The sequence below is a fragment of the Miscanthus floridulus genome, chromosome 9 (assembly GCF_019320115.1).
Source record: "Miscanthus floridulus cultivar M001 chromosome 9, ASM1932011v1, whole genome shotgun sequence".
Taxonomy (NCBI): Eukaryota; Viridiplantae; Streptophyta; class Magnoliopsida; order Poales; family Poaceae; genus Miscanthus; species Miscanthus floridulus.
In genome coordinates, this window is record NC_089588.1 from 113,198,654 (window position 1) to 113,219,237 (window position 20,584).

The following is a 20,584-nucleotide window of genomic DNA, read 5'->3' on the forward strand; positions in this document are numbered from 1 at the left end:
AGTCCAAGTATTCTATGGAAAAAACCTAGGTGATGGAGGCAGTGGGAATGTGGTGCTTTAAAGTAAAAGTAAGATCGTTAGTGTCAAAGATACAAACGAGGAAGAAGGGAATGGCTATTGAGACATGTCCGGCTCTTGGTTCAGATGTGGATCTCCCCCTATTTGTGGAGGGCGACGAACCAGCGTACGTGAGAAGCGATCATAACAAAGTTGCCTATGTCAAGTAAATGTATTGTACCTGCAGTTTGAAACATTTCAGTTTTAAACAATTATGCGTACAATTTGATCACATGTCACTGGTTCTCGCACATGGTTTAGTCAATCTACATATCATACGATGTACATGCGCTGAGTGTTCTGATGCATATCATACGGTGCACATTTCAGTTTGTGGCCTGGCCATGTCATACGGTGTGGATGTGCCCTGCGTGGCTGCCGCTTTTCTTAGGACCCGTAGATTGTATGTATGGTATAAGATATTAATGAAAGATTTTGACTCAGTTCTATTTTATTTCATACTTATTCTAACATTTCCTAGTTATTACAATCGGGTAGAACTGAGTGACGGTTTACATGTGCGCAATAGATCAGATGACACTGGTTTTCAGTAGTATGTAACGGTGAGCGGTCTAGGTAAACATCCGTATCAAACAGTGAACATATGTGCTATTAGCTCAAACAGCACTCATTAGCGCAGTGACAAGGTCAGACACATGGCTGGCAAAGCAACACAGAGAAAACTATGTACATATTGTCTATTATTAATTCATCTTAAGTTACGAGGCACTACAAATAATATTGAAACAAAATACATAGAAAATCAATAGCTAACAACATATAGTTTCTTATTCTCATTTCCCATGCAAACAACTCAAATTCTCGAGAAAACCTATAGTCCTCACTGCAAAACATAGCCCTTCCTTCCCATCTACTTGCATGGCCGCAAACACCGCATGTGCAGCGGAAGATCACTATGCACTTGTGCCGACGGCGGTAGCGTTATCTTTCCCCACGTCAGTTTGGATGATCACCTTGGCGGCCGCCTAGGTGGCACAGCACACACCCCTTGTTGCTGAAGCCACCTACTCAGTTGGCCCACCGCCCGCCATCAGTCGCCTATGATTCTTCCTCACCCTCGAACCAGTCTTATGTACCACCGCATAGTGTCATCATCGCTTGCATCATCATTGCAGTTATAGAGCAATATGGTGACCAGATAGGCTGCCACATTGTGCCAGCCATCGGCGGCATGGGAGAGATCATCGAGGCATATCCAGGGGTTGTGGTTATCCACGAATACCATTGGTATCCTAGTGAGGAAGCAAGCCTATGGGTTGCTGAGTTGGGTGAGGCTAGCAAGGAGGGCATAGTAGTTAGCGAGATCAGTTCCACGACATCACCCCGCTGTTTGCACCAGTCCTATTGCCACACGACGACCTGACGGCAGGGTCACCGTAGAAGCGGTGCATGAATGAGCAGGTCACCCATAGGCAGCGGAGGTCGTCCATGGGCCACTTTGAGGTTTCAGCGAGGTGGTCGGTGATCTCAATGGCCAGATCGGTAGGGAGCACCGGCACCAGCGATGTGGGGTGCTGCCTCCCGCACTGAGGGTTGTGGATGGAGCTACGATGTGTGGATGGTAGCGAGCCAGAGGGTTGGAGAGGCAGAGCAATGCGATCAACATAGGTTGATTGAGGAGGAGGCGGGGGAGGTGGCTGAGCAGGGGCTACTGCATGAGTTTTTGAAATAACCTCTGCGAAGCGTGGGAACTCACAACGAGCCACGTGGTGCAGTCAGTTTTCTTCATCCAACTTCCAACACTATTCCTGGATAAGCGTGCTCCACTAAGATCGTGGGAGATGTGGCCTCACCTTAACTCCTTCTCTCGCTCGGTGCAATCGTATGGAAAATCTAATGGGCAGGGTAGCAAATACGATTCCTTTCTAAACTTGTTACACTTACCACCGAGACACCCCATCTATAAACATTTTAGTTTTATAAACAATTATGCATGCAAATAGATCAGATGACACTGGTTTCCGCCATATCTAACAGTAATCGGTCTAAGCAGCCGTATCAAACAGTCTGGGGTCAGCAAACAAATTCAAGCGACTTTATTGTTGAATGTTCATTCCATACTTTCATGACTCATATATAGTTGGTAATCATGCCTATTAAATGAAAATGAAAGTCCCACCGAGATTGGCCTTTTATAGATGAGTATGAAATGTGCAAGTGAATGTAAACCACCTCATTTTCCACAACCCATCATCTTCGCCGCGCCGTCACTCATGACCCATGAGGATGACCGCGCAAATCACGCATCTTGACGGTTCCTTCCCCGCTCGTGTCTTGAGGTTGGGCTATTTAAGCAAAGGTAAGGTGAGCCTTTGAGGCGCACTCCGATCCCAACCTTCTTCATCCCTTACCATCAGAAAAACTAGAGAAACCCTTCAGTTGCTCCTACTCTCCCATCGCCACGGCTACCCTAGTCCTCCATTGACACCGGTGCCACTAGGAGAAGGCCTTCAAGATCAGCTTCTGCCATCACCTGGGCGCGGCTATGTTCGCTCATCCTAGGTGTTAGAGGATGCTTCATGAAGATAGGGAGGAACGCCTCCATGGTATGGTCTCGCTACTGATCGCAGTCCGTGGTTAGAGCATGCAGAATCAATATCATGGAGGGCCTAGCCAGAGCTGCCGAAGACCTCATCGATCTTTGTCGACGAGTTGGGCAATCGAAGGGCTTCAGCGCAAAATCTTGCCATCGACTCTGGGCCCCGTGTATCCATTTGGTGGCTTGGTCGTCCATCGGCATGGGTGTTCCTCTCTCCTATGGTCTGTGGAGTAATCGGCTAAGGGAATAGATGGCCTCCCGGTTCTGCTTCTCCTCATCCTCCCACTGCTCCCAGGGCGATGTTAGAGGAAGTTTCGCGAGGTTGTTCCCCATTTCGATTCTCCTATGTCATCAGGTATGGGTTACCCCCAAACGCATTAGGTCTTTGTTATTGGACATCTGGTAGTATTGTTGAATTTATTAATAAAAAGTTCCTTTAATGACTTTATTATTGAATGTTCGACTCAGTTCTAGTTTATTTCGTACTTAATGTAACATTTTTCAGTTACAATCGGGTAAAATGGATGACGGTTTACTTGTGCGCAATTAGATCATATCACACTGGTTTCAGCAGGATCGAACGGTGGTCGGTCTAGGTAAACAGCCTTATCAAATGGTGAACCTATGTGCAATTAGATCAAAATTAAAATAGCATTGGTTATCGCAGTTAGCCATGATGTTGGTAATCTTGTTTTGAAATGTCGAACGCGTTTCATTGTAAGTCGGTATCCCCGGTAAAAACTCTTGTTATGCTTTCAATACAAAGCTAGGAGCAAAGCCTTTGGTCTAAAAAACCAATTGTGCCAGGGAATCTAGTTTGCCAGGGAATCAAATGTGCTAGGGAATAAACAAGTGTGGCTGGGAATAAACAAGAGAGGTAGACACAGGTCTTATGGGGAGCTATGCGAGCCTAGCGCTAGCGAGTTTGTTTTATGCAATCTCTCTCCTATAAATAATATAAACAATCCTTCTCGCTAGCTATTTAAAACCCCATTGGAGACGCCCTAACTAATGGTTACTTGTTTCGAACATTGGGCGTATCATACGTTTACCTATGCGAGGGTATTCGGGTAATAGAATCTTCCCATGTACTCATGCGCGCCTCCTTTGGTCTGCCAGATATTGCGCATCCCGCTATGGATGAGGATGAAATGTGCCAGGGAATCAAATGTGCTAGGGAATCAAATGGATGCCCCGCCTTGTCTTACCCGCTGTGTCGCCCGAGACCCGCATAGGTGATGACCGCTCAAGTCATGGAGTTCACTGTTTCCTTCCCCGCTCGCGAGACGTGGGGCTTTTTAAGGCAAGCTAAGGGCAGCCTCTCAAGCTCACTCGAAACCTTCTTCCTCCCTTAGCATCAGACAAACTAGAGAAAACCTTGAGTTGCACGTATAGTATCGCATCGCCATGGCTTCGCTCGTCCTCCTTCGACTCCGGCACCGCTGAGAGAAAGCCTTCAAGATCAGCTTGTACCAACACCTAGGCACGGCTATGTCCGCTCATCCTCGGTGTTAGTGGAAGTTTCACGAAGATAGGGAGGAATGCTTCCATGGTCTATCACCACTGCTGACCGTAGTCTACGAATTGAGCTTGTGGGGTCATAACCATGGAGTGCACCGGCATTGGACCTCGGCGAGTGGGGTATTCTACAATGGTGTTCCTATGACAAGTGGATGTCACAGAACCAAAATGTGCCCTGCTCAGCTTAGCGTATCAATTCTAAGGCTTGGACATCATTTTGCACTGCCTGTTCCTCTCTTTCGCTTGGTTTTTGATGTGGGATTGGTCTCTTCATGGCCCCTTCTGCTCCCTAGTGGGATGTTAGTGGAAGCTTCATGAGGATGCTCCCCACCATAGGGTTGAGTTGCAGTCGGGTATGGGGAAATCCCTAACTCGATAGGTCTTTGTTATTGTACATCTCATAATCTTCAAATGTAATGCAATTTATTGATATTATTGTGTGATGTTTGACTTAGTTCGAGTCTATTTCATACTGAATTGGCTGATGGATTTGTACTTAGTAATGCACTAAATTGGTTGACTCAAGTTGAGGAATACCCAAGGTGAATGACGAACGCACTAGCTAGCAGCTAAGGCAAGTAGCGCATGTCAATATGCGTATCCTTGTACTAATGGTGACTAACTACCCCTCGGTGGTGGAAAATAAAAAACAAAGAGATGGCAAAATGAATTGCAAGATTACATCTAAGCATGAGAGTACATAATTCAGCGGTATACATATATTACAAGTCCTATGGAATTAATAATTTAGTTATAGAAATATAAGCAATATAAACATCATAAGTACGAAGAAATATGTGGTGGAAACCACCTACTAGCTGGAAACATGGAAACTTATTTTTGAAAAATTCATACAAATATCAACAGTGGTCGCTATGAGCATGTGCATGCAGTACGGCACGGTGCTTGCAATACTCCACGCCTCCTCGCTAGTTCCTACCTACATGTGTTCCTAGAGAAATACAAAGGCTTTCTCTGTAGTATGATATGGTGATGAAGTGCTAACTCATCGGAGTATTATTCGGTATGAGCTTCACTCAATTCCCACTGGAGGCCTTGTTTGAATGCACAAATATCAACGTGGAGAATAAGAGTTCACTCCAAGTTGAATTGTACATGCAAGTTGAATTGGTCGTGTCCCACTGCTCGTTACATGACGAAGAACAACCATTGTACATTCACATTAATGGACGAATAAAAATCATTGTACACCATGGAATATGTTTTGATCCAAAGATGGTGCAATAAGTTGAATTTACCAGGGATTGTATGCAAAACGTCCTTAGAACATTCAACGTTGCATTCCCCATTGTATTCACCATTTCACTTTCCCAGTGCGTATCATCCGATGATCGTGTCGTCCTGCTTCAGATTGCTTTGACAAAGTGATCTGGTGCTGCTATACAGTGAGAGACATAGAATGCGGTTTGTAAGCGCACTATACCACTCTGTGTGTGGTATGTTCAATTCAATCTCAACGGTGGAGCCCAAATGGACGCCGCTTGGGTTTCGCAAGCAACACTAGCCAAGGAGGCGGTGGTTGCAGTCCTCGAGGCGCAACACTTCCCTTCAATGTTTGCCGGATTATTTAATCAGCCACACCACTCTTCCATCGCACACCACTATGAAAACCCCCAAACTCCTCCATCATACTGTAGAGGAAACCCCAATCTCCTCCACCACAATCTGCTTCACCGACACTCCTCCAGCGACTCCGATCCTCTAGCGATGGCCAACTTTTGCCGCTGTGGGATGACTCTTCTAGTGAGGAACACTAGCCGCCGCCACTCCTCTCGTTGGAGCGACATATGCAGCTACTATGACCCCGACGAGGGGTGGTCGTATGACAAACTCTATGCCCTCTTTGGGGAAGAGCCGGAGCCGATGGAGGGAGGACAATGAAGAGGAGGAAGACGAAGATGAAGAGGACAAGGATGACGGCGATGACAATAGTGGCGACAACAACAGCGGTAGTGGCTACAACGGCGGTGGCGACGACAATGGTGGCATTGGGGACAATGGCTGTAGTGGGGACAACGGTGATGAGGCTACGCCTCTAGCAAAGAGGCACAAGAAGGAATGCGGATCCTCTGGCACCAAGGATTCGTATTGCTTTGGTATAGGGAGTCCTACTGTGCAGTCTAATCAAGTAAGTTAGTTTTAATTAGTTCAAAATGAAGTAGTTATGTTTGGTACTTTTGTGCAGTCTAATCTAGTAAGTTAGATCGAAATGCAGTCTAATCTAGTAAGCTAGGAGGGAAAAAACAAAACCCCAATCAGTGTCTTAACTTCATGGATCAGTGGCTTGAGCATTTTGGAAAGACCTTAATGTAGTTACTAGAAGGGGAAAAATCCTCAATCTAGCAAGTTTAGTGTAATGGATAGAGCAAAGATTGTAATTGAACTGACCTTTTTTGTTTGCTTCTTTGTCTCTTAACCCCCTAATTTTCCACTTTTTGTAATTAGGCATGTTTGGTTCCTATCCATAGTCTACCACAACTAACCATAGCCAAGTGTGGCAAGCCACAAAAGTGTGGCTAGCAAATTGGTTGCCACACTTTGCCATGCCTAAGGGAATCTTGCCACACTTATTTACTCTAGGACATGTGGAGCCCAAAAGAATCACGCCTAACTTAGCTCAAAACCAACAATTGCCAACCTGGTCAAACTTGGCTAAGGTGAAGTGTGACAAAGTGTGGCTAGCAACCAAACAAGAAAATTCAGTAGGGGCGCAAGCCCCTCCTGTTTACTAAAAAACAAACAAGCAAACCTCTCTTGGAAGCTATCGGTCCACAGGATCCATATATCCTTCAACACACTATTTGGCCATGAGATCTCTTACATCAATCCTTCAATGCAACACATTGAACATCAACAAACAGCACGCCCTGAGATTACATCAATCCTTGGGCACAACACAATGAACATCAATAGACAACATGCCTTGAGATTACATCAATCCTTGAGCACGACAAATTGAACATCAACAAACAAGGTTGAGTTAATTAGCCTAGACCCAGAAACTGTACATTAATCATGAATAAACATGGCTCAACTAATAAGTTCTGCTCCTCTATAACCAGAGATGAAGATCATAGCAAGTACAAATACAACACTATTTGAAAAGATACATTACTGCAACCGCAACAGCAGCACCAACCACTAGTGTGAAAAGCCTAACAATTGTAAGCAAGGATTGCCCTACATTTGCCTCAGTAGGGCACCAATCTCTGTGTTGTTGAATCTACTTCTTCATTTTCCCCAACTCGTGCATGAGAATCTGGAGAATCTGCTTATCCAGGTTAAGGGTGAATCACAACCCTACCCATTTTCACCAGTTTTTTTAGATAATCTCATTACCATTCATAAAACTTACATTTCAGTCAGACTTGTACATAATCAAGGGAGATGAAACAATAGATGCACTCAAAAGACCAAATCCAATATGTGACTGCATCCAACAAAAACAAGAGATGAGCATATGCTTACCCAAGGATTGTTCCTTGGGCATTTGAAGAACATACGACCAGGATTAGTGTCAATCTTCGACTGAATCTCAATCACCCTCTCCATGCCGCACTCATCACAAATAATTAGAGGGAGGCCCATCTCTTCCCCAACATCGTCTTCTTCTACATACAGTGGCCTTCGAGGTTGTCTGCTCCGTGACGACGAGCAATCCATCCAACAAGGCATGGTCTTGCCAGAAGCAGGGGGAATGAAGAGGAGAGGAGCTAGGTGAAGAGAGGAGTGGTTGGCATCAGGGGCAATAAAACCTAGCACAAAGGGGGAAGAAAGCCATGGCTGTTATAGAACAACAGCCAATGGCTGATTTTACCGTTATATTGTACCGTTGCAAATTGGAAGGACATTTTTGTCTTTGCTCATGCCCCAAAGTCAAAACAGATCTGGCACAATGTCTATGCCATGGTGTATGCTCTTCCATGTCTACCGTATTTGTCGTATCATAGGGTTCTTGATGCAATTATATGTCCGTGTTCGGTGGCCATGGAAATGAAGCAACACCACCGAGAGCAGCCACGAAATGGCAGTGATGATAAAGTATCTACATCGGCTCCTCTGACGCACCAATGGTGATATTCCACAACTATAAAATAGAGCTAGGCAGGAGGGGGAAATGCCTCCCCCAAAAATTTCCTTTCCCCGCCCTCCCCTCAGGCGAAATGCTCTCCTCAGGTTCGAGATGCTCCCGTCCCTGCTCGCCGTCGAGCTACCCCTGAGGCCATGGGGAGTCAACCTCGGCTCTCGTGGCGGGTCCACCCATCTGGCGGCGCAAGGGCCTCCGGCGAACGGTGCTGCGAGCGCAAGGGATGGTGGAGAACGGGGAGGATGGACGGGCAACTCGATGGTGAGCGATGGACAGGAGCATCTAGAACCTGATGACGCGGGGCATTGATGTCTTCTCTCTCTAGGGGTCCTCCCATCTGCTGCCAGAAGGGCCTCCAGCGAACGGTGCTGTGAGCGCGAGGGATGGCGAAGAGCGGGCGGGGTGGAGAGGCACCTCGACGGCGAGGGGTGGACAAGAGCATCTAGAACCTGAGGCCACAGGGCATAGACATCGCCTCTCGCTGGGGGTCCTCCCATCCACCAGCGTGACCTCATGGCTGTCGTGTCCGGCTACCCGCCCGTCGTCCCGCACAGTACCTCTAAGGTAATCAAAATTAATTAGCTTTAGAATTGTAGATTTTATTTTAATTTCCCTTTTGAATGATGTGGATGTTCTCGAATTGTTGTTAATTTTGGGTTAAAAACTTCAGTACATGTAGGTGGTGTATTCTAAAACTGTATAAATGCCATGCAAAAGATTTGGCAAGCCAAAGTTAGGTAAAAAAGTTGCATGGATTTGGCAAGCCAAATGTGAGGGGTTGGCAAGTTTTGGTAGCCAACCAAATAATAGCCAAAATCATGACTTACCAAATCTTTGGTTTGGCAAATTTTGGAAGCCAACCAATCAGGCTCTTAGCTTGTTCATTGACAGAGAGAGTTCATACACGGAATATGTTGACCCCATGCACATTGTTTTTTGTTAGGACTTTTTCTACCAAATTAGGGGATGATGTACACTACGAATGAAGTAGTAGCGACTGATGCATTTGCTGGAATCATCACACTCAACCTGGAGTCAAACGACAAGGATGGTAATCCATGTGCATATCCGTAGCAGCTGTTTCTAGGAACAATCTTATAGCCTAAGTATTATGCAGGCACCCATGGTTAGTGAACACAATGTCAGACAACCCATGGAGGCAATTGGTGTCATGGATCGAGTAGAAGTTGTATCAGTTTTACAAAAAAAGTTTGCCCTTGGCAGGCATGTCAGGTGGTGGATCGACCATTTTAGTTTTGTTAGTATATATAAATGCATTTATGTGAACACCAAGGTGAATGTGTCTAACTACACATTTGATTGTAGTTTTTGATGAATTTACAAAGGGCTTGCTGTTTAACAAGTTAGATATCCTCCATACTTGTAGCCATGTAAGTTTGTTGCGAATGACTCATTTTTAGTACACATTACATGTTGAGTGGTTTAGCCCAGCTACTTTCCATGAGGACATTGTGAATGCAGGAACCATTATACATGTCCATTTTGACATCATCTTACAGGAATGCACTCTCCTGTTTTCGGCAGAACAATTTGGAGATATCTGGGTTACAACCTCTTGGCGGTTTCATTATGGAGTGATTTCGTGTGTGGGATGAATCTGATGCGCATGCAGCCTCATCTATGATCTCTCCTCTAGCTCAGAGGTTGGCCCCTAAAGCCCTTCAATCAATTGACAACCTAGCGACCTACTTAGACTATGCAGCAAAGCCTATCTTAACTATGCAGATAGTAGTGTCATCAATTGACAACTCAACGGGAGTGTCACATCCATGATCTACCGCATGACCCAGAGTGTAGAAACAATATCTAAGCACCATGCTTACATAGTGTGGACCACTTAACTCACTTGAGTACTGAGCTAAGAGCTTTGCGAACATATGCATAAATTCATCATCAATCATAACTATATCAAGCATATAACTAGAGCAAACTAGGAACATAATAAATAGCAACATAATATTGAAGTGGCACAAAGTCAAACTTAGAGATACAATGGCTATACCAGTCTCTAGACGGCAGATCTAAAATCCTAAGCAATAGCCCACACTCTACTTTAACCTTGCTAGCTAGCCTATACAAGAAACTTGAAGAATTGGAGCTCTATTCTCTTCTCTCTGAAAACCCTAATTTCTGGTCTGATCTTGACTTATGGCAGCATGCTCTGGAGGGGGGTAGGGGCTGGTTATATAGGCCAGAATGTCAATCATGAGCCCTCGGATCAAACCAACTTGAAAGAACGGCGTTTATGCAATCCTTAAGGCGGTGGAGAACCGATGTACGAAGGAGGGGCTGCTAGGTGGGGACAGGGGGGCCGGGTGGCCTGCATGTGGTGTCGGCCGTCCCCACATGTCAGCGTCTCGACCTCCGCTTCGGTGTGGTGTCTTCCCGAGTCTTCTAGGACCTTCTAGGTAGTTTTAGCTGTGGATAAACGTGTTTTTAACTAATGATTTGATCCCTCTTTATAGTTTTCTGGATAAACCCTGTTGAAAACACAAATTCACCAAAACTTGTGGAAATTTTTAGTTTAAACCCTTAAATCTATGTTGGTGAACCTATTTATGCATTTATTCATGTTAAGTTGAAGGTTTATGATGGATGATAACTACCGTCAACATTCGTTGTGGTTGGATTTGGACGTTATGTCGCTGTGGTTTAAAACTATGTATGTTGTTGTCATTTGTATGGATATTTGTCTTGGTGGTGTTCTGAAAAATATATATGTTGCTGACGATGCGTAAGCCACGAAATTTCTGTATTGTTGGTGCTATAATGTATTGTGAACAATAATGATGCACAGTGGTAATGCCAATGGTAATGGACAAAATATTGTTGCCGGAACAAACACAATGGCGACAGTGACGCTGCCCCTCATTGCCGCTAGAGGGACCACCGACCGCATGCACTGGCACCTACATTACCGTCGGATGGTACTTTGGACCAGCGTTGATATTCTCGTCATCATAGCCGGATGGTACGATGGACCGGCATTGATGTTCTCGTCATCATAGTCAGATGGTAAGCCCGTCCAGTGTTGATGTTCTCATCATTGCTGCCGGATGGTAGGATGGCCCGGCGTTGACATGTTCATCATCACCACCGGTTGGTATGTTGCCCCGGCGATGATAGGTACATCGTCACCACCGGATGGTATGCTGGGCCGACATCGATGGTTACATTATCACCACCGAATCGTACGCCGAACCGGCATCAATGGTTACACCATCACCGCCAGATGGTATACCGGACCGGCGTTAATGGATACAGCATCACCACCATATCATATGTTGACACGGCATCGATGGTTAGACCCTCACCACTGGATCGTACGTCGGGCCGGCGGTGGTAAGACACCGTCACCGCCGCATAGTACGCCAGACCAACGGTGGTAAAGTACCATCACCGCCGGCGCGCAACCGGCGGAGATAAAGGTCGGTAATGGGGGTTCTAGAGCCGGCGGTGATTAGCTTTCTATAGTAGTGACTTGGTATGATTCTGATTGCTCTCAATGCAATGGGTGATGGATTAACTACTGATTTGGGGCCTATTTATACAAGTGAGAGCACATGTATATCAGTTTAGATTTTGTCTTTTGTCAAACAACAATAAGCTATAGATGACATGGCACCTAGTCGATTTCAACATTTAGTTATCAATTTCATTGGATTATATGGTCTGTGTAGGAAAGACAATTTCCACTACATACAAGGAAAAAATGTCTTTTTCTATTGGAATATTTTTATACACGAGGAATGACATGCATGATCACTTCACCTTTACACATGTTACAGCCTTAGCCATATCATAAATGTTCCACTTTATAAACAAGACGAGTATGTAAAGTTATGACTTGCTCACGTGTATCAAAGCCGTTATCAACGGACTTCATTGTAGTGTTGTACTCATGGTTAAAGCTTGCATAGTGGTTAGGTGAGAATTTATTCATCAATGAATGAACAAATGCTACAAGATCGACACTAATTGAAATCCCAGTTTGTACAGATGCATGCACACACATAGAATGTACAAAATTAGAATGCTTGTAGCTAAACATGGCAATTGCCACATAGTCCCTGTGTTCTTGATTACAATTTACTTTAGTATTGTCTAAACCCCATATTGTATCACTTTGACAAAGTTTTAAATCAACTTTGACGACAAAAAAGCACTGTCAAGGCATCTATCATAAATAATGCACCAAAACAAACTTTATGTTCAAAATTTTGGATAAATTTTCTAGGAAGTTTGTCAAAATTAGGGAAAATTAACTTTGGGAAAAGCTAGAGCATGTAATAAACCAGAGTGGAGGGAGTATATGTTGAACTTTAGCTCTTGATTCAAATAGGTGTACATCTAGCTTTTGCAAATGTCAAAGTTAACTTGTTTCCATATATAATGGAGAAGGACAAATTTTATGGAACTTTTGTTCCTTGCACTAGCTACAATATGAGTCTAACCTTTAATATAAAGATGAAGAGGACCATGGCCAACCTCCGAGCTATCTGAAACATAAGTTAGGGCTCATAGGCATAGATCCATTCATGAAAAAAGACAACATGATGACTAATGTAAACCTTACTCAGGAATGCTACAAAAACTCAAGAAAAAAGAGACTAAGATGGGGCTCAGCATTGATTTTTGTATCGAAAAACTACAACATGCAAACTTGAAGTTCCATGACAAGACACTCCTTCGTATTCTTTTTTGCTAGAATAATGTGCCATTGGTACACATACTTAATTCCTTAGAGTCTACATAAAGAGATTTTGGCTTTGGTTACACACGAGTTGAATCTTGTCCCAAAGAATCGAAGATCGAGAACATTGGGCTAGTAAGCTTAATCGCTTGGACTGGGCACCCATTTTGGGCAAGGGAAATCCAATATGGATAAAAATATTTAAAAAGAATAACTTCAATTAACACCTAATCGAAATGAGGGGAAAAACTCTTGATGATGGCTTCCTTTACTGTTCCTTTTTTATTTACCGTGGAATTGCATGAGTCTGTATAATTTGTGTCATGGGTGCTCATATAGATGTGATAAGATATTCCTTCTGTTTTTATATGACATGGGAGTGCAGGCTACGTTGGTTCTAGTGTTTTGAGCTACGCCTAGTAAACCGTCATGTTAGTAATGAACTTCTTAATTTTTTACATTTAACATTTCAGAGCATGCCCTTTGTCACAAGCTAAACATAGAAGGAAATTGCAATCCATTGGACTAAGCTAGGAGTCAGAATGGCACACTCCATGTGGGTTCTCTCTACAAAACTGTTGGATGGCAGTGGCCGGTTGGTACTTCAATCTTAGGGCTTTACTTTTGGATTTAAATAGCCCAAATCAAAATATTATTTTAGTGGGTGTGGTGTCCATTAGCAAGGATCCCATCTTTGGTAATGCTACCTAGCTAAAAAGTGAGCTAGCGTGTTGAGCTGCAAATTCCACACAAATTTGGTGTCCCTCCGCAAAATTTTCATTAATTTATTCATGTGATAATAATTTAAACTTCATAATCATCATAATTTTTTTGGCCAAGAAGTTTTGTACTTTGTTGCTACCAACATCAAAATTGTTACTGATAGGGTCCAGCTGATTTAATGACCTTGGTGTTGTTAAGTTCATGGGCTGCAAAGGTTTACTTATATGTCTATGGCGGCTTGCACAATTTTGCTTCTAGATATAAACATATCCACCAAACATTTACTAAAAAACAATAATTAAGAGGTAAGACTTTGTGTGGACAACTTTGAACACATATATTGGTTTATTCATGGGATGTTAGGTTACTAATCCCTTTTAGTGCCCTTGTACGATTGTCAATGCGCAGGAACATCAAACATCTTAGCTAAACAGTATTTGAAGGTAAGCTAGAAATTCCATTTTTGCTTACATTTTAGCTGAACAACCGCGGGGGCTTTAGTTCGTTACTTAAGGGTTTTTGGGAGCCTAGATAATTTTCTGTTCAATAAGATTTGGTTTGATAGCTGTGAATTATATGTTTTAGACTTTCTCATATATCCTAGTATTATATGTCAAGAAAATAAAGGTGTGCATACTTAGTCCGCTTTATCCTAAGGATTGATAGTTATTAGGCTCTCTTTGGCATGACTTTTTGTTGGAGCCTCTCTACGGATTCAATTAAAAACCCTATCAAACGAGCACACATAAGAAGGGCTTCTACAGCCAAGAACAATAAAACCAAAGCCGTTTTGGAGCAAAAAAAAAAAAAAACCAAAGCCATAGAAATATAGCTTTCTTTGGCTTCTCCATTTTTTTGAGAAGCCTAAGTGTGTCTATAATTTTTTAAAAAAAATTACCTCGTTGAATCTAGATATGCATAGGTGAGAAGCAATTTCAAGATTACATTGTATAAACTCGGTATTCTTATCTTAAAATTAATACAAAGACTTCCTTTATCTAAAAAAAATTGCATGTCCCGCTGGACGTAGCCAGGTACTCTGACAGGTAGCTGTTGCAGCTTTGCAGGTCTGACAGTCCGGCTTTCACATTGCGAATGCCGACATGAGAACAGCTCACATGTCTGTGTAAAGCATTACTGATATCATAATTTTGGTTTCTGTAATCATTTTTCTTCGTTTAATTTGGTTATTTTATTAACTTTGGTTTTTGTAATAAATATTTTTTTCATGTCCTTGTGACACATATTTTATTAAGCAGAAGAAGAGTTTGACTGGTTACAGCATTCCTAAGTAATCCATAGATTATCGTGGAAGAATGGAAGACAACGCGAGTCTCGATTGATGTATGAAAGGAGAGGCATAACACAATTTGGTTTATGTAATCGCTCCATGAATGAATGAAACAAACATTATTGGGTCATCTACGACACAATTTGCAAGAACACCTTTGCGCTAACAAGTATTCCTCTCTTTCTATAAATCGCTCATCTAAAATCAGTAGCAATTACAGCATAAGCAACTCGTGAAACCATGTATAAATTTGATGAGAAAAAAGCTTTGGTAACACTCCCTGCCCTGATACCGAAAGTCTGAAAACTCTGAATGGCCAAGCTACCTCTGATCATGCATGTACTCTGAATTTGCTATACAGCTATATCAAATCCAAGAACCAGGTCCAGAGCAGCACCATTAGCAACTAGATCGCGCACTCCTCCCGGCGCTCACCGCCGTCTCCACCCAGGCACTCCATCGCCGCGACGTGCCTGTCATGCATCGCGGCGAGCTCCGGGTGGCCATACCTGGCCGCAGCAACGGCATAGCACCCAAGAACATAACAGAACGCGAGGAACACAAGCCCGAAAAACTGGAAGTTAGCGAGCTGCTCGGCGCGCTCCTGCGCGGCGCGCGCGCGGCACTCGATGTGGCCGTCGGCGTCGCGGGCGCACCCGGCGGGAAGCATGGGCCCGTAGAGCGTGAACGCCGTCTGGTAGAACCAGAGCCCCTGCAGCGCAATGAGCACGCCTGAGGCGAGGTCCACGGGGAAGCTCTCCGGCAGGAGCGCCCCCAGGACGGTGGCGGCGACGCAGAGCTCCACGAGGACGACGAGGAGGTAGTGGTAGTAGCCCTCTAGCCCCATGTGCGTCGTGGAGTGGAAGTAGAAGAGCACCAACTCCGCCGTGAACGCCGTCGCCGCCACGAGGCAGAGCGCGCCGTCCGTCAGCGGGCAGTACCTGTGTCGTGTGTGTGTGTGTGTTGGTCGCCGTTGCAAGCAAATGAAAGTTATCAGCTTTACTGGTCTGGCAGTACTACTGAAGAAACAATTAAAAGTATAGGGAGGGAAAACATGAATTCGGACCGGTGATTTAGTCTGTGTTTAGTTCGGCAAAATTTGGGAATTTAGCTACTGTAGCATTTTCGTTTTTATTTGGTAATTAGTATTCAATCATAGACTAATTAGGCTCAAAACGTTCGTCTCGCGATTTCCAACCAAACTGTGCAATTAGTTTTTTTTCGTCTACATTTAATGCTCCATGCACGTATCGCAAAATTCGATGTGATAGCTACTGTAGCACTTTTTGAGAAAACTTTTTAGAACTAAACATGGCCTTACTATCTTCTGAAGATATGAATCAATGACACACACACACAAAACAGTAAGTAATAAATAAGCCTCAGTAGACCATTAGGATCTCAAAACTTGTTCCTTGCACTCAAAACTATTGATAGGGTCATGAACAGGCTGATGATTGCTGCGTAATGGGGTACGAGTGCATGATTGCTGCGTCGTACTACTACTCTTGTTAACTAACAAATGGTTGCTGCCCTGGCAGGACAAAGATTCCAAGATGTCAAGATGAATCAAAAGGGCAAATCCTGTTCGTTTCATCGTAAACGATCGTAGATTACTTACTGCTGGCTAGTTTGGTATGAGAAAAAAATAATGTTCCCAGCTTATAATCTATAATCGTATACGAGCCCGCGAACATGCTAATGATTGCAGGATAAACAAAAGCTGCGCAGGGACTTGTTGGTTCGGTTGAGATCAATCTGGCCCCCCAACAGCACTCAACTGCAAAACAGACTCAGACTGCACTTGCTGTGCCACGTAGGATCAGATAAAAAAAATAGGTTCTCTGCACTTGTTACAGTGTCTTGTAGAAGGCCAGAAGGTACCTATATGCTGGAAAGAGAGAAGATGGTCCATGCTAAAAAAGAAAAAGGGAGTAAATAAAGGTGAGGTATAATGAAAAAAAAAGTTTCTTTGCAAATCACTAGTAATAATAGTTTGCATTATGTGAGGCCTTGTTTAGTTGGTGAAATTTTTTGGGAAATAGTATTGTAGCACTTTCGTTGTTATTTAGCAATTAGTGTTCAATCATAGTCTAATTAGGCTTAAAAGATTCGTCTCGTGAATTTCGTCTAAACTGTGTAATAAGTTCTATTTTTTATTTATATTTAATGCTTCATGCATGCGTCCAAAGATTCAATATGACGGAGATTCTTGAAAAATTTTGCAAAATTTTGGGAACTAAACAGGCACTGAATAGTAGTCTCAATATTTTCTAGTCCATATGATAGGTAGTGCCCAGCAATAAGCCAGTAACACAGTGGCCCCACCTCGCACACTTGCAGCAGTAAAGGTGAAATAAGAATCTTTGGGCGCGTTTGCGAGGGTGTACCTCGCCGGCCTGGCCACCCTTAGTCCGGTCCAAATGGTGCAAGTGCTCGTGTTTGTCATCGTGGCTCAACAGAGCCGAGCTCGATTGAGATCGTGTTTGTTGTGCTTGTAAAATTGAATGCGGTGAACTTAGAGCGTGCCTCCAGCGTTCGAGCGAGCCGCTTCTGCGCTCGAGCGAGCCGTGCCGCCAGGAAACGAACCTCCACCTCGTTTCTCGGGAGCCATGAGAGAGAAGGCAAATTGCACGGCGACAGCCCGGCTCGCTGGTGGGCCCTAGCTCGCAAACATGGGGAGTTGCATGCGGAGGACGCAGCCCGGCCGTCGAGCCAAGGTCACAAACGCCCTCTTTCTGTCCGGCTCAACTATGTAACGTCAGATACCAAAAGCTTTTCATTCATCATTGACTCATAGGACCGGTTAGATTCTGCTGTGATGTGAGCCTACCTAAAAGTAGTGAAGAATGGAGAGTCTATTCACTGTTACTGTAGCTGTTAGCTAGGAGTACTAACAGTAAACCTAAACCTTTTTTCTGTGTTCATTTTTTTGGACTGCAAAGTCAGTGTGGCTATGTGCATTCAAAAAGCAACGGCACCACGAAATTCCTTTCGCCAAAACATTGATTTCTTTCACCGGAACATCACTACTAGCAATTCTCAAAAGGTCGTGGATGGATTTGCAAGTAGGCATCACCGCATCAGGCAAGTTGGACCAGCAGCTCTTGTGAGCTGGATCTGGATGGACCACATGGCTGATGCGGAGTTGGCCCGTCAAGAATCCAGATACGGACGCTGTGATAGTCAAAAACCATCCGCCGCAAGGAAGAAGATTCGTACGCCCCGCCTCCCAACTAATCCAGCATTCAGTTCGCTGAAATATTTTCTGGTACGCCGCTGCAGATCATGGTGGTAATAAGCCCGTGTTTAGTTGGTGAAAATTTGAAAATTTGGCTACTGTAGTACTTTTGTTTTTATTTGATAATTAGTGTTCAATCATGGATTAATTAGGCTCAAAACGTTCGTCTCGCAATTTCCAACCAAACTGTGCAATTAGTTTTTTTTCATCTATATTTAATGCTCCATGCACGTATCACAAGATTCGATGTGATAAATACTGTAGCATTTCCTGAAAAAACTTTTCGCGAACTAAACCCGGGCTAACAATGCCGGCATAAAAAATCCCCATGTACCGATCGATGTACGACGCCCGTGTGGCAGTTAGCTACTAGTAAATGCTACTACCCCTTCTTCTTCATCATCATCGTGTTCATAGTGAACCCAACAAATCCTATTCTTGCTTTTAGAAGCATCCAAAGTTTTACTATTAATGACTAAACTTTGCTCATCCCCATGTTTTGACGAGGAAGAAAGAAAAAAAGGCGAGGTTTTTGGCAAAAAAAGAAAATCGGATCTTGATCACGCCGGCCGTGCCGCCGACGTTGACGCTGATCGATCCGAGCGGACGAGCATGTAGCATGTGAAACGGAAACATGGTCAGAGGAGGGCGGTGACCGACGACGACGACTGGGACTGACCTGGGCCAGAGCTGGGAGGCGAGCGCGAGGGCGCCGAAGAGGAAGAACATGAGGAGCATCCCGCCGTGCTCGAGGTCGTTGAGGTGCGCCGGGTTGACCTCCCCGCCGTCGACGAAGATCCGGAGGTGCGTGGAGTAGAGCACCTCCACGCACATGTCCGCGAACGCGCCGCCGGCGATCACGTAGAGCTCCAGCAGCCGCAGCGGCGAGGACGACGGGACGGGGTTCCAGGCGCGGACGCGGAACGTCGAGGGCGACGCGGCGTGGCGCGCTGCCGAGGACCAGACCCGCCATAGCCCCACCAGCAGGAACAGGGTGCCCGGGAGCACGTGGCCCTTGAACGACCCCATGTTTGATTGGTTGGTTGGTTGCTTACTTCCGGCCTCCGGCCCTGCTCGCCTTTCCTTTCCGGATGGCGGCCTGCTACCCGTCTCTGTATCTGGTCTCGTTGGATGGACGTGGTGGATTTAAAGATGGCAACGCCCCCGATATCCCATACCCGACGGGTATTCACTACTACAGAATGGACTTATTGTCCTGGGCGGTAACAGCCTTTAGTCTCGGTTACCGCGCCGGGACAACGATCCCGGGACTAAAGGTGTAACCTTCAGTCCCGGGTCATCGAGCCGGGACTAAAGAGGGATCTTTAGTCCCGGTTGGTGTTAACCAACCGGGACTAAAGGCCCTCCAGCCGAGCGAACCTGGCGCATCCTTTAGTCCCGGTTGGTAACACCAACCGGGACTAACGGTTCACCCTTTAGTCCCGATTGGTAACCCCAACCGAGACTAAAGGTTCCTTTTCTTTTTCTTTTTTTTTGTTTAATTTGTTTTCAGTTCAGTTACACGTATTTGTTTAATATATAATATGTTTTTATGTACGTATTCTACGCTGCTAATATAAATACACGCATGCGTATAATTACATCTAATTCTCATCTTGAGCATTATTATATTCGAATAAAGTATGAAACTATATATATTATAGATATATATATATATGTATATATACAACACTTTCATAATCTTGTTCTCGAAAATAACGATATCAATAAATATTTAATTTACATCATTTATTCCTTAAGATCAAAGTAGAACTCGCCGTTGGGATTTAGCACTTTTTCTAGAAGATATCCTGCTATTGACTCTTGAACTGCTTTCAGATGGTCTTTTTGCATGACCCTTCGTTTCAACCATTCAGTCTTGCATTTGAAATAAAAGGAAAAGTATTAATACACATATATGTATATATATTCATTTAAAAATAAATAAAAATTGATATATACGTACTCTGAGGACATCTTTAGGAGTTCTTCTTATGTGCGCAGTGATAAATTCACAAACGTAGTATCCACACAAGTTATTACCTGGTTCCTGCCGCAAACACCACTGTACGAGAAGAAGATTATTCTCATCATCTCACACGTAAATTGAAGTACGATATAGTAATTAAACACGTGGGGAAGTGTATATAGTACAACTTACTGGTATTTCAACTACATTAAGTGGTGCCTTGCAATCCTTACGATGTTGCCGAATAAACTCTTTCCAAACCCTGTGCGACCAATAATGTACGATCGTTAATAAATTATGGCAAAGTCTATTCAATAATAGTTGTGCGCGAGAGATCGAAATTACCCCTGGATAATGTCTATCATATCTTGGTATAGTGCCCGTTCTTTTCTCAACGAGT

General features: G+C 44.1%; 1 protein-coding gene across 1 annotated transcript; it reads right to left on the bottom strand.

The window, feature by feature from the left end:
- Positions 1-15,078: 15,078 nt before the first annotated feature.
- LOC136482679 (uncharacterized) lies at positions 15,079-19,318 on the bottom strand. The gene is made up of 2 exons (XM_066479882.1): positions 18,895-19,318; positions 15,079-15,915 (listed from the first exon to the last, which is right to left on the bottom strand). The coding sequence occupies exons 1-2, from the start codon at positions 19,242-19,244 to the stop codon at positions 15,381-15,383; spliced, it is 885 nt and encodes a 294-aa protein (XP_066335979.1). The 5' UTR covers positions 19,245-19,318; the 3' UTR covers positions 15,079-15,380.
- Positions 19,319-20,584: the final 1,266 nt, after the last annotated feature.